Source organism: Folsomia candida, unplaced genomic scaffold (assembly GCF_002217175.1).
Source record: "Folsomia candida strain VU population unplaced genomic scaffold, ASM221717v1 Fcan01_Sc034, whole genome shotgun sequence".
In the NCBI taxonomy this organism is placed as follows: Eukaryota; Metazoa; Arthropoda; class Collembola; order Entomobryomorpha; family Isotomidae; genus Folsomia; species Folsomia candida.
The window spans coordinates 135,130-158,557 of NW_019091226.1; the positions used below are offsets into that span (position 1 = coordinate 135,130).

The 23,428-nt window shown below is 36.8% G+C and overlaps 1 protein-coding gene across 1 annotated transcript; it reads left to right on the top strand.

The window, feature by feature from the left end:
- Positions 1–9,015: 9,015 nt before the first annotated feature.
- LOC110860825 lies at positions 9,016–9,867 on the top strand. Its single transcript, XM_022109939.2, has 3 exons — positions 9,016–9,167; positions 9,240–9,308; positions 9,517–9,867. Exons 1-3 carry the CDS (start codon positions 9,092–9,094, stop codon positions 9,792–9,794), a joined length of 423 nt encoding a protein of 140 aa, XP_021965631.1. The 5' UTR covers positions 9,016–9,091; the 3' UTR covers positions 9,795–9,867.
- Positions 9,868–23,428: the final 13,561 nt, after the last annotated feature.

Below are 23,428 nucleotides of genomic sequence, written 5' to 3' on the forward strand. Positions count from 1 at the left end.
TTGTTACTGTACACTATTTTTACAACTTGTACAGACTTAAGTATGTATGTGAATTGCAGTTGTGTAAATTTGCACAGCTTAAATTAAGACATGTTTTTTAATGTGTACATTAATTTCATGAAAGATCAGTTACAAAGTTAAAAGCATTCGTTTCAATTCCCCTTGAAAACTAAAAATTCATTTTTGAAATTTACTGATGATCTCACCCACGACAATATTTTATCTCGCATCGAAACTCATTTAGCAGAGTTGCGAAGATAAAAAAATTGTGGCGATGAGATTCGCAAATCTACTAAACACCTACATACATACTTTGACATTGCTTCATGATTTCTGTAATTTCTCTTGCGGGTTATGGTGAGGATGAGTTGGCGAAATAATTTTGCGAAATTATCTAGAATATGCCAAATTGCTGCGTAAATATGCAAAAGATTTTTTTATCTTGAAAATTTCCCTAAATTTGGCAAGTTATGTAAACAAATGAAAGTCAAGTGGATCAAAGTGTCGGACCGTCCTCAACAATCGGTTCTTTCGCCCAATTGAGCCCATCTTCTTTTTCCCCCAAGAATTCTCATGCTTTTTCTCATGAGATCGTAAACGAATCTTCTGCTGGAACGTCTTGTCACACTTGGTACACTTGTAGTCCCTCCGCTGTCACAAAGGAACACAATCAATAAATAATTATGTAGTTAGTAGTTAATCATCTTATCACTTTCATAATTAATCAAATTACTTATTTTTTAAATTATCGTCATTATTAGCAAACCAGTCGGTTTGAGGCCCCGTGCATAAATAAATTATATAAATTATACTCCATCATCATAATTTCAGGGAATTTGAGACTGACAGATTTCTCAATTTCCGTAAAAGTTCAACTGTGTGCGAATGGAGAGTATGTATTTATGTGTTACACAAATTAATTGGGAGGAAATGGCGATTTTTGTGTTACATAATTAATGATCGGTCCCTTAGGTCATTGTGGGCTCAAATTTACTTATTTCTTACAAATATGACCCACAAATCCATTATTCCCGACGCCACCAGCAAACTGCACTCGTTTACGAACCTTTTCATGCACCGCACAGTGTAACATAATGCCAGGGCAGGTCCCAAAAGTCCCTAGGGGTGTAACCCGAACTGTATATGCATATGTGTAATCAGGGGGACTCAATAGCTGCATGCCAACATTTTTAATGACCACACCCCCTGTGGGAGGAGTTATCCCCCGGGGGGTGTGGTTCCTGAAATTTTTATATTTTCGGAATCAGTAACTCATACTGACCCCAAATCCAAAATTTCTTTAATTAAAAAAATTTTTTGGCCAAGATAAAGCCGTAAATATAACCAGAAACATGCGTATTTTGGAAACTTTGAAGGGGTGCAACTTGTTTTAGAGCAGCTACCCTGCCGAGTTGTTGACGTTCTCTAATACATATGGGGTGGTACTACAGGCCGCTATAAAAAGGTCCGTCGGGAACCTGCTCACTTGGCGGTTATCCAATTTCAAAATTCCTTGAAAATCGTCCATCTGCGCCTTCTTGTAAAGGTCCGATTTTAAAAGTTTTTCTGAGTTTAGCGGACGTAGACTATAAAACCAGACTCGAACAAACATTCCATCCATTATCTCATCTGAATAATACATAGTTGAATGTGTGAGTGTTATTCCTCTGTAAATAGGCAAGGACAACGAGTCATTCATGAGTAAGCAAGCCGTGTAAGTTATGCATATTTACGTACATACATATGTATGTACACATATTTATATCCATCATTTATTCCGACTCGACGTACATACATAAATAATTACGAATCAAGCAGGTTCCGCACATCGATAACATCGCCTGACATCCAGAGTCAGCATTGTTTCACCCATTGTATTCACATGCAATTCTTCATGTAATTAAAATTAACGTTGTTCTCCTTGGAGTGACCCGTGCGTAAGTGATAATGCTGGTAATAACGTAATCCTGTCTTTATGAAAATCCCCAATAATGCTGTGGTGGTAATAATAACGTAACAGATAGTAGAAAATATTCATAACCTTTTAAGTCTTACAAGGGACACTCACGACCTGTCGTTTGAGTCCAGGGTACCCACTATGTTTTTTAGAATCTACTAGGACCCCAGATGAAGGATTCATTCTTATTTCCGTGTAAAACTCATATTTGGCGACGTGGCGTGGCGCCAAATTCGCCAAAATTGAATGTTTTTATTTTTGAAACCGCCATAACTTTTGAAATCCTGGACGGATTTTCAAAATTTTTGGCAAAAATCTTGACAAAGAGTTCAACTTTCTTATACCATGAAATTTTTTCTAAAATTATCGCTTTTAACTTTTCGCAAAATTTCGTAATTTTCTTCGAAATGGGGGTTCGTCGAAAAAATCCTAAAAATATTTCAAAAATTAGAAATTTTTTATTTTTATTTTTTTGTCAAAAATTTCGACTTTTGTGATCATTTTAAGCATACAATTTTGAAAATCCGACATAAAATGCAAAAGTTATGGGGGTTTGAAGTTGGTCGAAAATGCAAATTTTTAAGTTTGGCGCCACGCCATGGCGCCAAATATGAATTTTACACGGAAATATGAATGGATCCTTCATCTGGGGTCCTAGTAGATTCTAAAAAACCTAGTGGGTACTCCGGACTCAAACGACAGGTCGTGAGTGTCCCTTGTTAGTCTGGACAAGCACTTTTAATTTTAAATATTTGCATATCTATTTAGTTTAATTGAATAATTACATATTTACACGTACATAAGTATGAAGTCGATTTTACACAATAACTCTCCTCTCTTTTATCAGCGTGAGTGAAACGACTTGTTCTATGCAAAACGTTTCCATGACTAACGGCGTCCCACGATCGATGAAGTTCGATCCGAATTTGATCTTGAGGACGGACAGCGATCGTATTTGTCGTATCAAATTCGACTTATTTCCACTCAATTTTCCAACACATTTCTTCAGGGCTTGCATCATATTTTCGGATGAATTGTGAACATGCGAAGCCAACGTGAATATGCCGATCACTGTACCAAACCCATTCATTAGACATAGCGGGAAGACGAGGAAGCCAGGCATTTCGATATCTTGGTTGTGATTTATGCACACGTACAACGCGATGATTTGGATGGCAGGGACGCAGGTCATTATTGCCGGAATAATTCGAGTCTGAAGGTAGGCGTTGAATGACTTTTCATAGATCTGAATGTATTTATACAGTTTGATCGATGACTGTAAGCCCGATGTGGATTTGGTCCTCCCAATTTGCCTGAATTCAACGAAATAGGTTAACTTAAATTAGGTCTGAATATATTTTCGTATAGAAAGTGAGGAACTCCTTCGAAAGTTCGAGATATCTTTTTTGGAGCATTTATGCATAGTCAAAGTTATTAAGCGTACACACAAAATTTCGGATTTATGTGAAACTACGTTGGTAAACAAAAAATCGATTTTAGTAATAAATTTAAATGAAATACATAAGAGCGGTTATTTTCTTCAAGCTTTTTACACAGAAAAGGTTTTGCAAAGCAATTTTGAATAAGTATTTACATAAATAACATTTAGCCGAGTTCGACTTGTTAGAATACAGATTTATATTCTTCGTAATTACTTTTTCAGATCAGTATTTTCTGAATTTTTTAAATATCTTACGCTTTCATCACACTAACCTATGATAGGATACACATTATTCCAGCGAAGAGGACGTACGCCACCCAAACGGACGCTGAGTACATGAATGTCAGCCATAACCAAGTTTCAAAGAGATGCACGGCCAGCGAGAAAGTCCATTGGACAAGTTTGATACATCTTGAGACCATAACTATTTTACATGTGGGATCCATCGACAAAAGAAATGGCGCCGTGCAGGGCTCGTATGTGAGCAAGGTCAGCTGCAATAGGGGAATCAGAGGTACGGATATTTCGCACAATTGAATGAACATTGCCATTATTTTATCCGAAAATCGGGGCGGGGCTTGTGGGTACCCTGTAAGAATGAAATTGAAGTGAATCTGGCACAACTTGCATTCTTGGTGTACAACTTCTCATACGACTCGATGAATAATTGCCAAAATCGTCAAAATCCGTACATTTATAATCGTTTCTCGGCTGTTGGCAGTGGGAATTTATTTAAAAATTCTGGACGACGAATTTGTAGAGCAAGTGGTTGTGATTTTTTTGTAAAACATGCACTCCAAATTTGGAAATGTAGCTCTCAAGTTAAGGAGGCCTTAAGAAAAATTCAAGCTAATCATTGATGAGTCATCAAAACTAGCTGGCCTTAATTAATAACACTCACCGACATTCGATTAATTAACTTCCTGACTATACTATTGTTTGACATCCAGAATTTTGAACAAAATTCCCAGCACCAAGAATGTGATGATTTTGACGATTTCGGCGATGCTTCCTGTTTACACTAAACATATGTAATGGGATTATCTGTATTAATGAGGACCAAAACCTGTTCTTTACATTACCTTGAATTACGTTTTTCTCAAATTTGAGCAACGTATTAAGCATTTGAACCCCAGAATTGTCCATGACCAAGCGTGATGCCGTGGCTAGAATAGCCACCGTTAAAAAGACGGCCCCCTGGAACTTATCGGTTTGTGATAAGCGTCCAAATGATGTGTGGAGAAACATTGCCCCGCAATAAATTAGTGACAAGGTGCATTGCCACTTGAAACTTCGCGCTTGCTTAAGGCTCCTAGTTTGTATGGATATCTCCTCCTTTTCGTCCCATGAAATTGCGACGCATTGCAGAAATTGACAAATTTTTATATGCAACTTCAACAAGGATAGAAATTCGGAATGAAACATAGCTGTATAAGGACCAAGATGCATCTGAAGGTTGAAAGGATTCTAATACATTGATTACAAATTTGCACCAGGATTTTAAGCAATTTTGCGTGGTTCGGAAAATTGCAATACGCCTAACTTGTCTATGGTTTAAAACGAGAGGGCAGGTTTCGCCTTTAAATACTTAAATCATGGGTCCAATCCGTGCAGTTTAAAATTAAGGCGTGTATGATAAGTACGTATATCTAGTTTCACTGGAGAGTTGCATGTTGCCGAGTTGACAATGCCAACGTTTACGAGAATTATTTCTTAAGAAAGTAATGTAGACATCAGCAAAAGTTCATAATTTTAAGTTAAAAGACAATAAATGGAAATGTGAATCGGTAAAGTGGACAGTGGACATGGTTTAGATGTGGTCTCGTGGAGTGTATTTACACACCGTTGTTTTCCACGGTGTAAATATGTATGTAAAAACCAAGCTATCACCTACCCGGAGTATAGTGTCTTTACGAATATTTAATTGTGCCTTGCTCGTTGGAATTAAAGAAAGTGACTGAGTGAATATACGATTATTTTATCTACTTAAACTGGATTTTATTTCCAACAAATTACTAATTGTCAACACAATTCAGAGCTCTGCACTAACACGAGTTGATTGGTGACTTACTATTGACAAATTAATCGTGGACATCAATTACAAAGAATTAACAATTCTTACTCTTGATTTCCTACCACGACGACTAAAATCCAAAATGTCTGACTTTGACAACGACTAAAACTCGACTGTGTAGAATTCTTCTACCTACTTACTTACTACGACTTATAACAAAGAACGACGCGCACTCAAAATCCCACTCTGACGTCACCATGGCAACCACCACCACGTCACGGGGCAATCTTACACGCATATCCAACAATTTACAAAAAATACATAAAACAATTTCATAAATACATCATTTTACACTTAACAATGTACATAATTTTGTAAACAGTTTTGTGGTCCTTATGTACCTATGTATGTATGGGCATAACTCCGACAATTTTTGGTTCTATCGGTTATTTCTTTACACAATTTTCAATTCCTATCACGGATTGGATTTGTCTGAAAATCGATGTCAAATTCTAATGTATGTAAATATCTATGTATTTGTACTTCGATAGGTATCTGAATTCTTCCGGTCAATTCCTGCTCACGTAAATATAAGTCATTGAAAAGTTGACTCCTATTTACCCAAAGCTAATAAAGCTAAAGCTAATGTGATAAGATAAAGCCTGAAAGCTGTTGATTTTCAAAATATAATTTTGCTCGGATACATCCATATTTCAAACACGGCTAAATCAAACATTTATTGTTTGAAAGTTTAATTATTTTCACCGACTTGTCAAACATTATCATAGCAGCAGTTCATAGATATTTAACACGCCCAGATGAGTATACAAACATACAAAGGAAAGTACGTCTAGCTGATGAGGTTGGTTGGTGCAAAAATGTGGCTATCTGGAAACATATCGGACTAACAATGCGATGACGCCAGCGGTCTCGCTCCGATTTTGATGAAACCACGATAATTATGTAGCCTTAGGTAAATAATTGAATACATGTTTCAGGATTTTTCATAATGCTCAGTTTAAACAAAGTTATGATGTTCTAAGTGGCAGAAAAATCGCATTTTTCTCGTGAAGTTTTTCTTTTTTGTTTTTGGGGGAGAAAAATGCGAATGTTCGGCCACTTATAACATTATAACTTTGTTTAAACTGAGCATTATGAAAAATCCCGAAAAACGTGTTCAACCTAAGGCTACATAATTATCGTGGTTTCATCAAAATCGGAGCGAGACCGCTGGCGTCATCGTATTGTAAGTTTACAAAAAATTTATCATGATAAAGTGGTGACCCTACCCTGCAGATCACCATCAATAATAGTTTGTTCCACTTCAGTTGGAGCCACCCCCACTTGCCATGCCACAAATATATTTTGCTTAGCGAGAAAGATTACCGTGTATTTCAAAATTCATTTGATGCATTTATTTAGGTATATGTATAGGTATTAGGTCACTGTGGTCATTTATAGAGAAGAATTCAGGGTCATTTCTTTTATTGTTCAACCAAGAATTTCTGAGGAAACTTGCTTAGTATCACTTCGAATTTGAATTCACATAACACTGAATAGAAAAATCAGAGGTTTGAAAGCCCGGCTGGATTATATATTAATTTTGTTTCGAGCAAACGTCTTGAAAAATAGCATGTGAAGTGTTCATTTTTAATTCAACAATTTTGGATTGTGTTTATAGATGTTCTGAAATTCATTAGTCAATTATTTGCAACATATATAAATTTCCAATAATTTATGCCTCTGGAACAAATTTCCGTATGATTTATAAATATGTAAATGTACATATGTATGTATGTGCACAGTCATGATTTCCAAGCAATAATATTTGTAAGAAGTCATAGGCCAGCATACATATGTACTATGCTATGAAGTATTTATGTATTTAGATCCGTGCAAAATTAGTACGACTAGAATTGTCTGGTTACAGTTTGTCTTAAATTGTGCAGAATTAAAAGATCTTATCGACCATACGTACGTACATTGATGTATCTAGACGACAATTGCAAACTGAATATTCAAACTTGCAGAAATCAACAAGGCAAGACTTTCATCAGAAATAATTTTCTACGTGGGTTTCAATTGACCGTAGTACATACAATTTTAAGGGTTCCTTATACAAATTTCTTATTTAACGTACACTACGCACAGAAGCAGGGTATTCCGACCTGGGTTTTAATGGGTTGGGTTTTATTGGGTTTTAATGGGTTTTAGTGGATTGTAAATGAATAAAACCCACTGGGTTTTACCATGTTAAGTGGGTTTTATTTGGGTTTTAATAGGTTTTATTGGGTTTTAATTGAGTTTTACCTTAAAACTAAATTCTAAAAGTTAAATACATCTCCTATACGTTAGAAGACGTTATCTCAATTCATTCTAAAGCAGTTTATTTCATTACTATTCTAGTATATTATAATTCGGAACAAATCAACAATTGACTCCATCCTTTAGCATCACAGAATTCAAGTGTTATAAAACAAAAATAATTTGAGAATAGATACAAATTCCGAATTATTTTTGTTAAGTTATTACTTAAAACTAATAAAACCCAATAAAACCCATTTAAACCCAATAAAACCCAATAAAACCCATTAAAACCCAAATAAAACCCAATTAACATGGTAAAACCCATTAAAACCCATGGGTTTTATAATTCTTGATTAAAACCCTGGGTTTTTCCGAACCCTGCACAGAAGTACATATTTATGTACATATGTATGTAGATAATAATAAGCATAATATGCATATGCTATATGCATATTATGCATAATATGCATAATACTATGCATATGTACTATATTATAGTACATATTCCCAGTAAATGTATTTTCTACCAGTACGATTTATAGCATCATGTTTGCAACGTCATCTGACATGCACTGAATCAAGTCTTACGTGCATTTCTAATTTTCGGCGATACGACCCTACAAACATAAGTAAATACAGTAAATACATATTTATTTTAAAGACTCGGTTAAAAAATATGAAAATGAGCCGATTGGCTGTAATGGACAGACAGCATGTACATACCGTCTGGATTAAATTATTAAAATGCTTTAATTAGTTATCCCAAAGTCGGGTATAAGTACCGATTAAATCATCCAATAATCCAGACACATGCACAGTTGCATACGTATACATAAATTCATAAACTAATCTCATAAAAAGTTAATCCATACTATGTTTTATTGCTGCTCAATTTGTATCTCTACCTCTGCTTATTGCTTCATTTCGAAACATGATGTTTACGTTGCAGGTTCTATTTACTCATAAAAAGATTATCCTGCTAAATATATTTATTTTGCATCGCACTCGTGCAAATCGTGACACCTGAATGGCGCAGATTTGCACGAGGCACTACCCTTTCCAGTAAACCTACAGACCTATTTGAGCCAAATAAATATGTATGGACCGGCTTTATCCTGGATTCGGAAAGATCACGCCATTAGCGATTGTTATTGTTCTCCCAAATTGAGTCTATGCATAACATGTCCCGTTTCCTACGTAGTCACGTCCCCAACAGTATGAAATTCCAGAGGATAAGCGCATCGATAAGCCCGATATTTTATTGAGGTTGGCCCAATATAAAAGACGGGCAGGACGTGTTGCACAGACAGTAGCTATTTAAATTTGTACTCATTCTATTTAGCTTTTCCGTATCTTCGTTAAATTTATAAAGATGAAGGTCTGCATCATTTTGGCCGCTTTGTGCATCGCCGCCGTACAGTCGGGAATCGTGGATCACACAAGATGTGGTAGGTTTTGCCGTTCAAGTTGTAAAATTTGATTTTGAAATCTTAAAATCTTAAAATTTTTGAATTATCCAGGAGGTACCGGCATGATGAGAGAGATGAGAATCCAAGACTGCGAGGGAGCTATTGCCGTTATGACGCCAGGTAAATTAGCCACGAGTTCGTTTTAATGTCCGAATTATAATTAATTGAAAAACTATCTGTTTATGTAATAATGTTTTTAATCAAACCCTAAATATGTACCTCTTTAAGATCTGTAATTACACATACATTTTTATAAGTTTAGTACAGAAATGCTCACACATTAAATAAATGCACCTCGCTTTAAAAACCTGGTTTTATCTTCTTACAGGCAAACCATACGCTTGTGAGGGTGACATCATCACAAGCCGACCCGCTGCAGCGTTACGATTCAAAGTGACCGCCATTTATCTTGGTTTCCCCGTCATCATTATTGATACCGTCCTCGAGGGCTCGTCCGTCCAACCGGGGGAGGCAGTCACCCTCCGTTACACAATTGTTCCAAACGACATCCTGTCCGGAAACACGCTACCCGTCAATTCCGAAATCTCCAACGATGAGACGGCCCTGATCGAAGTTTGCGCTACTGTTCAAGTCCGAGTCGAATAAGTCTGTTTGTTAAGATTTTCACAGTTTAATTTTGAAGATATTAAATATAAATTTCCAGTGACATGACATTACACATTTGAAAATTAAGGTTTAATTTGGCGCTTGATCTCACTTCAAAATCACCTTGAAATTGGTTTCAGTAATCCAATTTTTCTAACTTGATCGAGGTCATAAAATTCGAAACACGGTATCAAAGAACCCATCTGAATTTGACACCTTCGAGGGCAAGATTGCTGACGGACGGGGAGACAGACAGACAAACAAAACTTTTACATGAAGCAGCAGCATATTTAATGATCATGTATCGGCTTGCATAGTATGGCATTGGGTTCATATTGTTTGGAATATATGGGTTCATTAACAGTGCATAGTTACTAGCTAAGTAAATTGATGCAATATTTTAAAAACATAAATAGTGTACAAGTAACTACATAGATAAGAGTACCACCAACGTTACACATTTCCACAAAGTGAGACTAATGTTGATAAAGTATACAATTTAGGGCGTGGAGTATTGTGGTCCACTGCTTGTCAATCAAAACTATGTAGATGGTTATTTTAATTGTATGTAGTCATGGATACAATACGAAGATTTTTTTCGGATTGTTTTTTTTTTCTTTGCCCTTTGCGGAATGGGCAAGGTCGTCATTTGAAAAGGTCATCAAACAGGTCGAGTTTAAATTTAGCATACTATGTACGCAGTTTGTTTAGATATGTATATCCTATCAAATGATTTCTAAATATGTAAGCATGTTCATACACAAAGCTCACAAAGTCACAACCCAGTATTTACTCTCCGCTGGGTCATTTACATATATGTACATATGTATATTTATATGTGTACATACGTACGTACACATAGATACGATATATATGATGTACATATGCATGTATGTACATACAGACCTACACAGCTATGATTAAGATAAATTATGAAATCTGTATTATTCTACACATGTACGAAAGCAAAGTTAATTCGATACCAATTTTTCTGGGTATTTCCAAGTGTTGGTTTTCACTTTGCATGGCACAGCGAATTACAAAAAGACATACTGACATTATACCAAATAAATGATGGCCTATGTATAAACGAGAGAGTTACAGTTACGTAATATCCAGGGTTTCACGGTCGCAGTGTTAAATTTTACTTTTTTGCGATATCGTTCATTTAAATAGGGGCATGCATGCATATATATATCTTCTAAAACCAATATATGCATAAAACTAATACCAATTTTTTGCCACAAGGAAATACTCAAAACACACTGGTTACATAATTATTACATGCTAGGTATGTTATTTAATTAAACGCTTTTATTTTCCGGAGGATGGGCTCCTCTGATTGTAGCAATCAGAAACAGCAGCTATAGTCAGTAGCGAAAGGTTAATTTAAATTAGTTACATAAACGTTTGTCAACAAGTATTTACCCTGGTAACATTTGTGTATACCATCCGGATATTAATATCTATGAATGTCATCAACTTTGTCATTTCTAAGCAAATACTTGGCGAATATTGATAAACATATTTTCAGGATAAGTATTTTTTTGTCCGGGTAAAACATTTCACGTGGGAAATATTTATAATCTTGTCGGACATCTACATATATCTTAAAAATATGGGAAAGAGTGCCCACAGAAAGTCCTACACTCTTAGAGATCCTGTATTCAAATCATACCAAGTGGTATTCATATATGTGAGACTCCACCAAAGTAGTATTCAAAAGTAATACGGTGTAGTAATAGCTTGGTATCAACGTATTATCATATCAGAAGGAAATTTTTACGAACCTGTATAATTTTAATACCAATCAGCAGCAGCTTTAATACAGAAGGGTTGGGCACTTACGTGGATACGAATTTGACTTTGAATAACCCTGGAACGGTTTGTCGCAACGGGTCAACATTTTGAACAGAGGAGCATGTTATCCTCAAATAGTTGTGTGCAAAAAACCAACTCCCTACTTTCAAAAATGCCTCCCCCACAGCCCCCAGAAGCTGAGACACCCATAAAACCTCTTTCCAAACTTAAATACTCGTACAACAGAATTGCTAAACATTCTAAAAGTGAATGGAAAACAATTTCGAAATCTACAATCAATAGGGTATTGAAAAATATAGGTGAAAAGCGATAAATTTTGAGTAAAGGGCAACCACCACCCCCTGAAAGAAGGCAAAAAAAGTGCTAATTTCGACCGTGCATAGGAAAATTGACCTATTGACCTTCGAAAACAATCCACTGACCCAAAAGGAAATTTCCCGTAAGGTTGGGGTGTCTAAGCGTTCAGTGAAAAGAGAAATTAACATTTTGAAGAAACAACTTCGTCGGAAAAGCCGTGTGCATCAGCTGACTGAAAAGTAGGAAAAAACTCGCGCCCGTGTTTACAAAAAAAATTATTCGAATTTTTTGTGAAGGAATAAGAGTGAGTTATTAGTGACACTTGACGAAGCACTAATTTCTCTACAAGTTACTAATTAGGTTCGAAGAGCTTACTACACGACAAATGTCGAAAACAATTCACTCAAGTTGGTGCTTCTTTGTAAGTAGAACTTTTTTAAACAGTTGGTGGTCGTGGGTGCAATGTCAGGTCGTGGTGTCCTCCCACTTATCAAAGTCCCCCAAAAAGTGAAGGAATCTTCGAAGTATGATGTGGACCGTGTATAGAAACCACTTTTAGAATATCACTTTCTTAAATTGCACGGTAAAAAAATAATTAAGGTGAGTTTTCATCATGACGGAGCGTCTTCCCAGACGGCAAAGTTGATCCAAGATAATGCAAAGGACCTTGAAGCTAGATTGGGGATAAAACTCATTTCGAATAGTGAAATACCTGTACAATCCCCCGACATAAGTCAAATGGACTTATTTGGGGTCGGATACTTGAAAACAAAAATTTTCTGCGGAGATCGAATTTTTTAGACGGAATTTGGAAAGAGTAAAAATGAGTGTTTGAACTTCTGGGGGCTGTGGGGGAGGCATTTTTGCAAGTAGAAAGTTGAATTTTTGCACACGCGTATCTGAGGATAACATGCTCCTCTGTTCAAAATTTTGACCCGCTACGACAAACCGTTCCGGGGTTATTCAAGGTCAAATTCGTATCCACGTACGTGCCAAACCCTGTATCTAGAAATCAATACATCCCTGCTTGGCATTACCAGATTTCTAACATTGGATATAATGAATTCAATCCTGTCTTGGGTGTCTATTTGGGGGAAAATTGATACAAAATCGTTAGGCATATTTCCCGCTATGCAGCGCTACCTCAACTTCAATTCTACCCGCTTCTACGCACAGTATATCACTTTGGACGAACTGATGGGGAAACCAAACGCCCCTCGAGCGAGATATAAGTTGATCACGTGGTATTTCGCATCAATTTTGATCGCCTTTTCCACATGTATTCACCTCTTCACCGTAACAAGTCAGCTTTTATCGTTCCGCAAAGATCCAGACGTATCATGCACCGACATCTTGGTGTTGGTTTACTACATCGACATTCAGCTCCTCGCACTAAACGCGATTTTAGCGTGCATATTTCGATTCGAGGAAATCTGCTTCGCTCTGGGAAACATCCAAGTGATTAATCGATACGCTAATCAGGATGCCGGTAAGATATTGGATCTTGTTTTTTCCTCCTATGTATTTACATATATAAGCAACCCGTACCACTTCTCAGGCAATACATATTTATGTCATAACAATCGGTCAAAGAGCATGGCTTCAAAACCACGTGGGTCAAATATAGCACCCATTTTTCCAGCGTTACATATGTGTGTCGCAAAAAAATGAACTTTCAGGTTCAAAATATTTATATATACAGGATTAGTGACCGTAGTTGGAACAACGAGATATTTTCTCCAGTGGGCCAGATTTACGAAACGTTCAATCTATCGTGACTCATCCTATGTATTTGCAAAACAGCTTTAGGATATTAATTATGTGTATTTATCAAATGTGCAAGTCTATGGATTCTTCTTGGGAGTTCTGATTTACTTCTTTCCTTTTCAGGATACCTCACAGAATTCGCCACAACGAAGCTTGGTCTCTTTTTCCACGGAATAATTCCCTTTCCCCTACTTTTCTCATTGCTGGGGGCAGTTACCCCACTCATGCAACACACCTCTGACCCAACCAGATTCTGGTTTCGATACATCCCGTTAATCCCATCCTGTGCAAAAATCATATTACGAGCCGTTCTCGCGGGGGCTGTTATCTTTCACGGCACGAATATCATATTTGGCGCCATAGCTTTAATCTTTAATGGGACCTTTCCCATAGTAACGTGTCTTCAGCTGATGACAAGACCCCTCAAATTTCGCCGATGTAGTGAATGCGAATTTGTATCCTTAATATTTCCCGCGGCGGCAAAGCGGGTGTCTAAGTTTAACCAAAATTATTCTAGGTACCGCCAATTTCAAATTATTAACACTGTACAAAACATGGTATTTGGATTCATTTTGCCGGTAACGTTGATGGTCGGCCTGATCGCGGGATGTCTGGTGGGGTACATTCTGATCAAACTGATTGGTCGTGTCCCAATTCCTTTAACGGGGATGGCGGGTTTTATAATTTTCTTTATAATAGCGGCGGTTTACTGCTTATTTCCAATCGCGGTGAGGATAAGAACGGTTTCGGGAGAGTTCAAGAGATACTGTAGTTTGCAAGATATCTCGAAATATGAACGGCAGCAGGTAAAGAGCTGGAGATCTTTGGGGGTTGAAGTTGGCCATTTTTTCACCATTGTGACTTCATCGAGGACAACGTTCATTTCGTTGTTGTTGTATTATATGATTCTGTTGGTAATTTCGGTGTAAAATTAGTAAAGATTTGTTTATGATAAGCATTAAAGTTTGTGTTGAGGACTAAACAATTATAATTATTACATATGTATACAATAAATATGCACACACTTTATAAATATGTGAATTAATAAATATGCCAATAAATAAATATGGTAATTAAGTATGCAAAGGTATGCAGATGTATGTATTTTACGACGAGTTTATAGATCATTAGCAAGGTCAGGAAAAAAAACAAGCTCACAAAAAAATTTTGCTTGAAATTTTATTTGAGAACTGGCGCCGCTCCCAGGCTAGTACACATTTAGTTTGTATTTTTTAACATTATGTTGCGATGCGAAAATGCGAAATTTGTGTCTTGATTTTGTTTTTGTTTTTAGTAAATGCTCTTATTGTTTTAGGATAAAACTGAAAGTCATAGGGCCTCGTATTTATTTGTATTCATATTCGCAATAATTTTCTGCTACGGTAAATCTGGGTAGCGTATGAATGTATGTTCAAAATTACGTATTCTTACTTTGATATGCCTACAAATTGTTTCTTGGCAGATTTATTTTATGAATAAATAACTGGTTGAAATGAAGCCGCATGTGAAACCCGTGTAGATAATTGATACAGTAACCGATTAAGTATTGTTAGACAATTAAGATAATTGTAATATCCGTAGTTTATAATAACAACGAGCATATTACTTATGTATAAATGGCTGCGCAATTATATATAAATTTACGATTAGTCAAGTCAAAACAAACACCTAGCGCAACATGTTAAGGTGCTATGGGATGACGCATGATAGATCCTTAAACCCCACTTCGTTTAATTTTTAATGCAAATTTATCAAATGGCATCAGTTTCATGGGCTAGATATTTAAATGCAACTTCTCATACTTTTCGATCCCGACACGACAATTTGTCGCCATTGTTCTGGGACATCGTTTATGCGGATACCCACCCACCTCTTTTCCAAGCAAAGGACTTATGAATTATTCATAATTATCGCAATTTGTGATAGAATAATTCAAGAGAACTTTCGTTATCTTAACTACTTGGGTTATACCGTTATATGGATAAAGGGGTACGTGCCTAGAAAAACAACATATTTATTTACTTCGCTTCTGCACATCAAGTACAATCATACATATATTTAATCATTTTCTTAAAACGTAAAAATTCACTATGTTCCGAACCGAGTTTTTACATTTGCTTAAATTTCAACTTCGGTTTTGTAGTTTCATAAAATGTAGTCCATTAAAATACAATGAAAAATTACAAAAATTACAAAAACTTGGAGCTGAACCTAAAACCGTTGTCTTTTTTAAACTGCAATGCATATTATCCGCGCTGTATTGTCTCGCAATGTTCGTAAACCTCTGTTTTGGATGGCTAACCCTAACCGCGAAATTTCAAGGGTCCGTCTTCTTTCTGTTGTACCTTTTCGCCACCATTGCGAGATGGGATTACTCCTTGAATACCGATGTGATTCAAGTGATTAACACTTTCCTCAAATTTGAAGAGTCTGCCGTCAAAAGTAAGCAGAAGCAAAATAATTTGGTATACAATTAACGCGTCTCCAAAAAATGGTAAAATGTCTCATAAGAAATATATAAGTTGCCTACATGCAAAATGTCCCTTAATATTATTTTTGCGGTCTCGTATAAATCCATAAGTAACTCTGAAATTGTTTTATAAAAAAGTCCCTTTATTTCATATAATTATCAGATTTTCTGTTTTAACAAAGCCATGTTTGATATTTTTTCTTTCTTAAAGTGCAATATACAATTTGTACCTTGGACAAAAACAACGTTTGGTATTTCTCTTAGGTGAAGGAAAAGTAACCATAAAGTGATCATGTTAAAAGATCACCATGGTTACGGCGAAGCCTAAGTATGCATTCAGCTGCAACTTTGAAAAGGTCCCACTGAGATTTAGCACGAACCGTTCGTTGCATGAAAAACATGTTGAAACAAAATAGTTAGAGAATTCTGTTTCACAGATACGTTTTTTCGATTTTTTCAAAAATTCTACTTCCTTCTGGTACAAAGTCCGATGCCTAAAATTTCAAATCCATTTGTTGGCATCAAGGTAGCGTTTCCGACCGGGGGCTTGCCATTTTTACTATTCTCCTGGATAATACGCACATTTTCAGCCTTTGTTAGACTTAATCGGATGAAAACTCAAGGAATTAGAGCTTTTTGAAATATTTCCATTCAGCAACTTATTTACGTATGTATATACGTGTTGGGTTACTGGTTGCTAACGTATGCTAATAGTTTATTTACCATCGCTATTGAATACTCAACATAACCAATGTTGCTAGACAATCGAATTACGCTATTATTTTGTCGGTTAAAGGATGTGTTCATCTGAACCGAATCAGTCATTTCAGTTTGGAGATTTGTTTAACCGGATCCGACAAAGTGCCCAACAAACTTTCGGATAAAATAGCCAAACGAACGGAATCCGAATCATTCGGTTCGGATATTTTTGACAACCTTTATATTCATATCAGGTTCGGGTGGATCAGACAAAGTATCCCACCAAGTCAACTTTGCCACCAATTTTATCATTTTCACTGTAAAATTGAGCTAAAAAGCTTCTTAGTGTCCGGAACTATGTACAACTTTATTTTATTCTGAAAAGTGCAGATATTCCACACACCGCGACTCTCTCCACTGCTACAAAAGCAATGAAGCTACTTGTCTGCATGATACAGTTTTCCCTTCCGATCGTTCCCATTTTACAATTAACCCTTTTGACCTTCGCCCCTTGCACGCCACCTTTCATTTTATCCATGCAACCAAACTGTACCGGTTCTAGAGTCGATTTTAGCCTGGTAGGAATTGGAATTCATCTCTTTGAAACTTGGATGAGTCTGCATATGATGTTGTCGGCTGGAGTATGCATAGTTTATTCCCTTCTGGTTTGCACGGTGTGCATTTTGACGTATCTCAGCATTCTTGATGGGTAAGCAGTTCAATGAATTTTTAAGTGTCTAAAAGTCTATTTTAGACGGGTTTCGTTCCGATTTCGTGTCAGCTTGCCCCGAAATTATTATCCGAATATTCATCCTGGAATACATCCACGGAACTTATAGTATATTCCAATTTATGCTATGTATGTAAACGGAAGAGCATGCTGTCCCGTTTTGACCAAACTAGTGACAATCAAAATTTGCAAAAGACACTATCGCCCAATGTGCATTGTTTCGCAGAGATTTTTTTATCCGAACAAGAGATAACGTACCTAAATTTACAAATTTAATATATCTTTTTTTGAACGCGAAGACTTACATATCTCTGCAAAACCTGAGCATTCGCAGATAGTGCGTTTTGACAATTTCATATTAAATAAATTTGTGGTCAATTGTCACTCGTGTGGTCCAAACCTAAGAGCATACGATGGGAGACCTCCATTCTTAAACACAGACTGTTTAGGGTCAAGCGGAACATTTACGGCAACAATTCAAATCTTTGATTTGAGCAATCTGATTTTTTTTTAAATTTTAGCCTCCTGCAACTTTCCACTACCATCCGAGATCAAGACGCCACGTTCCACCTATTCAAATCCATCCAGCTTTTGGAAAAGTGTTTGAACGCATACCTAATGGATCGCATTCTTCCCGCGTTAATGATTATCGTACCCTCGATGCAGGTTATTGTACAGTACGTCTGCGTGGTGCATCATGATGATATCGCAATGCCTGGGTTTTTGGTCTTCCCGCTGATGGGAGTAGACGCCATTGCGTCGAATCTACTCATCTACACGTTCGCGTCTTTTGTTCATAACGATTCTGAAAAGTTGGTGAAATCTTTAGAAAGAAAATTCTTTCAGGGAAGTACGAAATGGAGTAGATCATTTGTAAAAAGAATGATCAAATCGCTGACTGTACTGAAGATAAAGTTTGGTGCGAATTTCATTGACAGAGGGACACCCTTAATTGTGCAGAATTTTTGTATAACCAGACTCTGCAACTGACCTTGATAAAAGCCAAAAAGGTGGTGGTCGTGTTGTAAGAATTGACATCATGCCAATTTGTGGTAAACATTTACATATTCAAATTTGAATTAAATTTGAAACAGATAATGGTTTTGCGATAATTGTGAACCAGGAATTAATTAAATGTCCACTACGAATAAATTTCCTATGCTGTAACGAATTTGAAATGTGGGCAGCAATTGGTTCTGGTCCGTAATGTAAATTGAGAGTTTAGCTAATTGTACTGTCCTTCCTTAATTATTCAGAACACGAATAATTGTGTATCAGATTAATGTAATTGCTTTTTCGCGACCTACAAACAACGATCCTAAAGTTTGTATTTAAGAACTTGATATTTCCAGATTATCATTTACTACTTGGGGAATTTTGCCGCAAGCTTTTTCGCACACTAAATTTAATGAAATAAAATGTATTTGGGACTGATCAATAAGGTACCAAATTTGTTCATCAATCCGCCACGTGTCGAACTGATGAAGTAATTCCTGAATCGTGTAATATTATGTCTGATCTTCGTGTCAACGTTTCCAAAACATGTATTGACTGTTAGATAGAGTATGGTTTATTAATTTTAGTCCAGTATCTATGAAAAGAAAACACTTTCAAATGATGTTTGGATATATTAATCACTAGTTGTGACGGGTTTCGCAATTGTTTAATGCTTCATCATACATTTTTGCAGTAAAAAATATTACAAATTGTCAAAATTATAATTAAAATTAAAATTAAATAAAATTAGATAAAATTAGATGCAGCCATCAAGAATTGAAGTAATAACAAAATCTTATTGGATTACAGCTACGTCCGTAGTCTCATCCGCTATTATGCTGAAACACTTCGCCGCGTTTATTTCTTTACTTTTTGAATCTGACGCCGCCGATTTTGATCGAGGTAACCCTGTTGAATTATGGGAAAGTTTGGGTGGTGGTGCGTTGTGGGTTGATAGGGTTGGGGATTATATTGGAGGGTTCGATGACGAGACTGGTTGTACCAGAGGTCGAGTTGTAGAAACTGGTGGAGGTGGTGGTAGTGGTGGTGGTACGGTTGATAAAATCATTTGACTAAATAATAGAATCATATTGCGTCTAGTTTCTAGAAACCAAGTGTCACCATATACCCACCATGATTTTTCTTCAGTCCCTTTTCCTCAGTTGGTGCTTTCACTAGGTAGTGGGGTGGACTTATCACCGAATCTTTCAATAAAAAATAAAAGATGTCTTACCTTTTGGACGTTGGTTTATTCGAATAAATACACGTGTAGTTCGAGTTGTGTGCGTGTCTTTCGGGCATTTACATTCGAATTTATTTGTGTTAACAAAGTGGCAATCGTTTTTGATACAAGTTTTACAGCTATCAATAACGGTGCACGACTGTGGTGCACGGTAGAAATAAAATTATCCAAAACGTCACCCTCATTTTACGAAGAAATTAAGAAATGGAAAGAGTGACTGATATGCTCCTTATGCAAAGAATGAAATAAGAATGCAAAATCGAGAATGATTTTCTCCAGCATGTTAAACAGAGAGCAAAAAGATTTGCAAGTTCCTATGTAAATAACACTGGTTGCTTAATGTAAAAGATCTGTAAATGACCCATAATTTCAAACTAACTATTATTTATTGTTCAGCGAAGGAAGATCATCATTTGTCAATCTTCTTACTCAATATTAAATTACAGATTCCAGTGTTTACATAAGTGGCTTTGTACACTCAAATCTCCATAAGAGAAGTATGCATAACTATGTATGAATAAATATCCCGATTTTTAATTTCTAGTTATCTCCTTTCGTGTCTGAAAACTTTACACGAAACCAGATGCTCCTTCCTACACCCTCCTTTTACCTCCCCTCCTTCCTCACTTAAAATTAGAAATAATAATACTAGCAAAAAAGCGTTGATTAAAATAGCTGCAATAAATGCTTACCTCTGATTTATTAGGTGCTGCAATTTTGGTTTGTACTAATTCATTGCATACATACACCAAGTAATAGTATTTAGTCACTATTTGGTAAGAGATTCTCACACTTTTCGTATGTATTATTAAAGTATTACTCTATAATGCAAGAGTTGCACGAGATCTCGTAGATCAAAGCCGTTGGAATTATTGAAGAATGGCGAAATATTGAGAATAAACTTTGTCCGTTTATTTTTATAAATAGGCAAAGCTTTTCTCATAATAAGTTTCCCTCAATGCGCCAAGTTCATATTTTGTTATTGTCAAAACTAACTTACCGCTCGAGCGGTAAGTAAGTCAGTAAGTAAGTCAGTAAGTAAGTAACGAGTCGTGTGAGCGCGCTCACACGACTCGTTAACAATAAATAAACAAATCAAATCAAACTTTTACACATATGTGTGAAGTTAGCCCAGCGTACAGCCCAGCCCAGCGAAGCGTACCCCATGGGTTGAGCCGAACCAGATCTTCTGTTATATGGCCTTATAACCCCCTGGGGGGTAATTAAAGTTAAAGGGGGTGTGGCTGACCATGACCACACCCCCTGCAAATTGGGGCAAAGTGAGATTTTGTCCCAAATACACGGATTACCATAGAAAAACATGTTGCAACGTTTCTTATTGCTCCCCCCACTTGGCCACACCCACTCTTGGGGCAAAATGAGATTTTCTGCCATATACATAAGTTATCATAGAAACACATGTTACAGTATATTTTATTGCTCCCCTACTTGTCCACACCCACTACTGAGGCAAAGTGAGATTTTGTCCCAAATACACGGATTACCATAGAAAAACATGTTGCAACGTTTCCTATTGCTCCCCCCACTTGACCACACCCACTATTGGGGCAAAGTGAGATTTTATGCCACATACACGGATTATCATAGCGAAACATGTTGCAACATATATTCTTGCTCCCCCCACACGACCACACCCACAATTTGGGCAAAATGAGATTTATAGAAAATTTCGAATATTTTGGAAGTAATCAATTGCAAAGTTCGCTGGCTACATGACAACCGCTTATGCGATTTCATGAAGTTGATCACAACCCAGCAAGATAGGCTTAGAATTATAAATTCAAACATTGAGGGAACAACGAAATATTTGAGGCCCTCAGAAATTCTGGATTTCTTCATGTTCGAGACACGCAATAACGAGATGACGAGACCATGAAACAAATGTTCCCAAAACTTGATCCCCAATTACAAAGAGACAAGTCCAAATTTTTTCTTTACTTCCGGTCCAGCAGAGAACAACTCGAGAAAAAATGGAAAGATCTCGATCACCAATGTAGCGACATCATAATTAATCGATTTTATTCTCCACTTGTATTAAATACTGCTGAGAGATGGATTACATACCTACCGCTGTGGAGCAAAATCGGATTTTTTCCGACCGGTGTAGCACTAACTGGGTCCATAACAAATGCAACATGTGAGTCATACTTCAAGGACCAGAAGCATTCCTTCCACGTCAAAAAACAATGCAGGCCGGACTTTATTCAGGCCCACGCACTTGTGGTGGTCAACATGGTCGATAGAGCTTTGGACCTGGGCTGCAAAAATGTGAAAAATTAAAATCCGGAACCACCCACGCGTGATATAAAGGAACCTTTCGTAACAAAGAAAAATCCGAGCAGAAAAAAAGGTTCTTTTGAGTTCTCCAGTGCAAAATGGAAATCTCGGTCAAACAACCACACACAGAGGAGCTACAAGGACAAAATTAAGTTTGAGAGCACCAAGCAACGCGCACCAATTCAATCCAGATCAATAACTGACGACGCATTTCCCCAATTTGCGACCGGGAGAAATGACACTCAAACCCGAAAAATTGTATCTCTCACATCGGATTCCGAGGAGAACACGTCGGACGCGCTTCCAGACCAATTAAATATACTAGATCGGACCTGGGTGAAAGACACCGAAGAGTTGGTTGTGTTTGAAGAAGGTGATTTTGGAATTAGTGGCGTCGAGTCGGAGCTCCCCTCCTTACGGTTTGATACGTGTGTCTCATCTGCTGTTGCCATGCCGTATGCAAATCGAATAATGGAATCACAAGTGCAAGAGTATTTCTCCCAACGGCTAATTAAGCTCATCAGTTCTGAAGTCGTTTACCACATAAACAGAAATGACCTGAAAAGCAGCTTGCCAGTTTTCAGGCGGAATCCGAGCCTTCTGCCTAGTGAAGAAGAATTTGATATCAAAAATGGGAAACTTTACACACTTGTATTCTTCAAGCAACATTCCGTTTTAGTAGAACTTGAATTCGAAAATAATTCAATCAACTACTTTGATTCGTTGGATGGGTATATTCACAAGGAAGAACTCAACGAAATATTCAAAAGCTTTAAGAAATTATTGTCAGACAAGTATTCACTTTCAGATTGGAAACTATTTAAAAAAGGTTCCATCCAGCAACTTCATAACGACTGCGTCGTTATCAGTTTGATGAACCTGGAAATGCGACTCCAGAATTTAGATCATCTAAAACATGTGGATCGAGATGACTGTCGCGGATTTCGGTATCGAATGGTGGCCGATATAATGAACACAACAGCAACTGGAAGAAAGTTTTTTGACAAGTGTGGACACGCAACCGAAGTCATTATACAAATTCAAAAAAGACAACGAGTAAGGACAGAAATTTCCGCCATGTTACACAAACGAAGCAAAATCTCAGGTATCAAGAAAAAACTAGTTGTTTTCGAAGACATTGAACCTCAAGTAAAGTTTGCAGTTGATCTGGATCAGGAATTAAGAACTTTGGAAACCACGCTTGCGAAGGACATCGCAAAATATGACGTGAAATACAGAAACCTAAAAATCATGACCAATACATTCTTATTGTCCAACCCAGATTTACATTAGTAATTCAGCTAATACTCATC

Coding starts and splice junctions, on each gene's coding strand:
- LOC110860825 (XM_022109939.2), top strand. CDS start 9,092: ATGAAGGTCTGCATCATTTTGGCCGCTTTGTGCATCGCCGCCGTACAG. Junction 9,168..9,239: donor CGTGGATCACACAAGATGTG/GTAGGTTTTGCC, acceptor TGAATTATCCAG/GAGGTACCGGCATGATGAGA. Junction 9,309..9,516: donor TATTGCCGTTATGACGCCAG/GTAAATTAGCCA, acceptor ATCTTCTTACAG/GCAAACCATACGCTTGTGAG.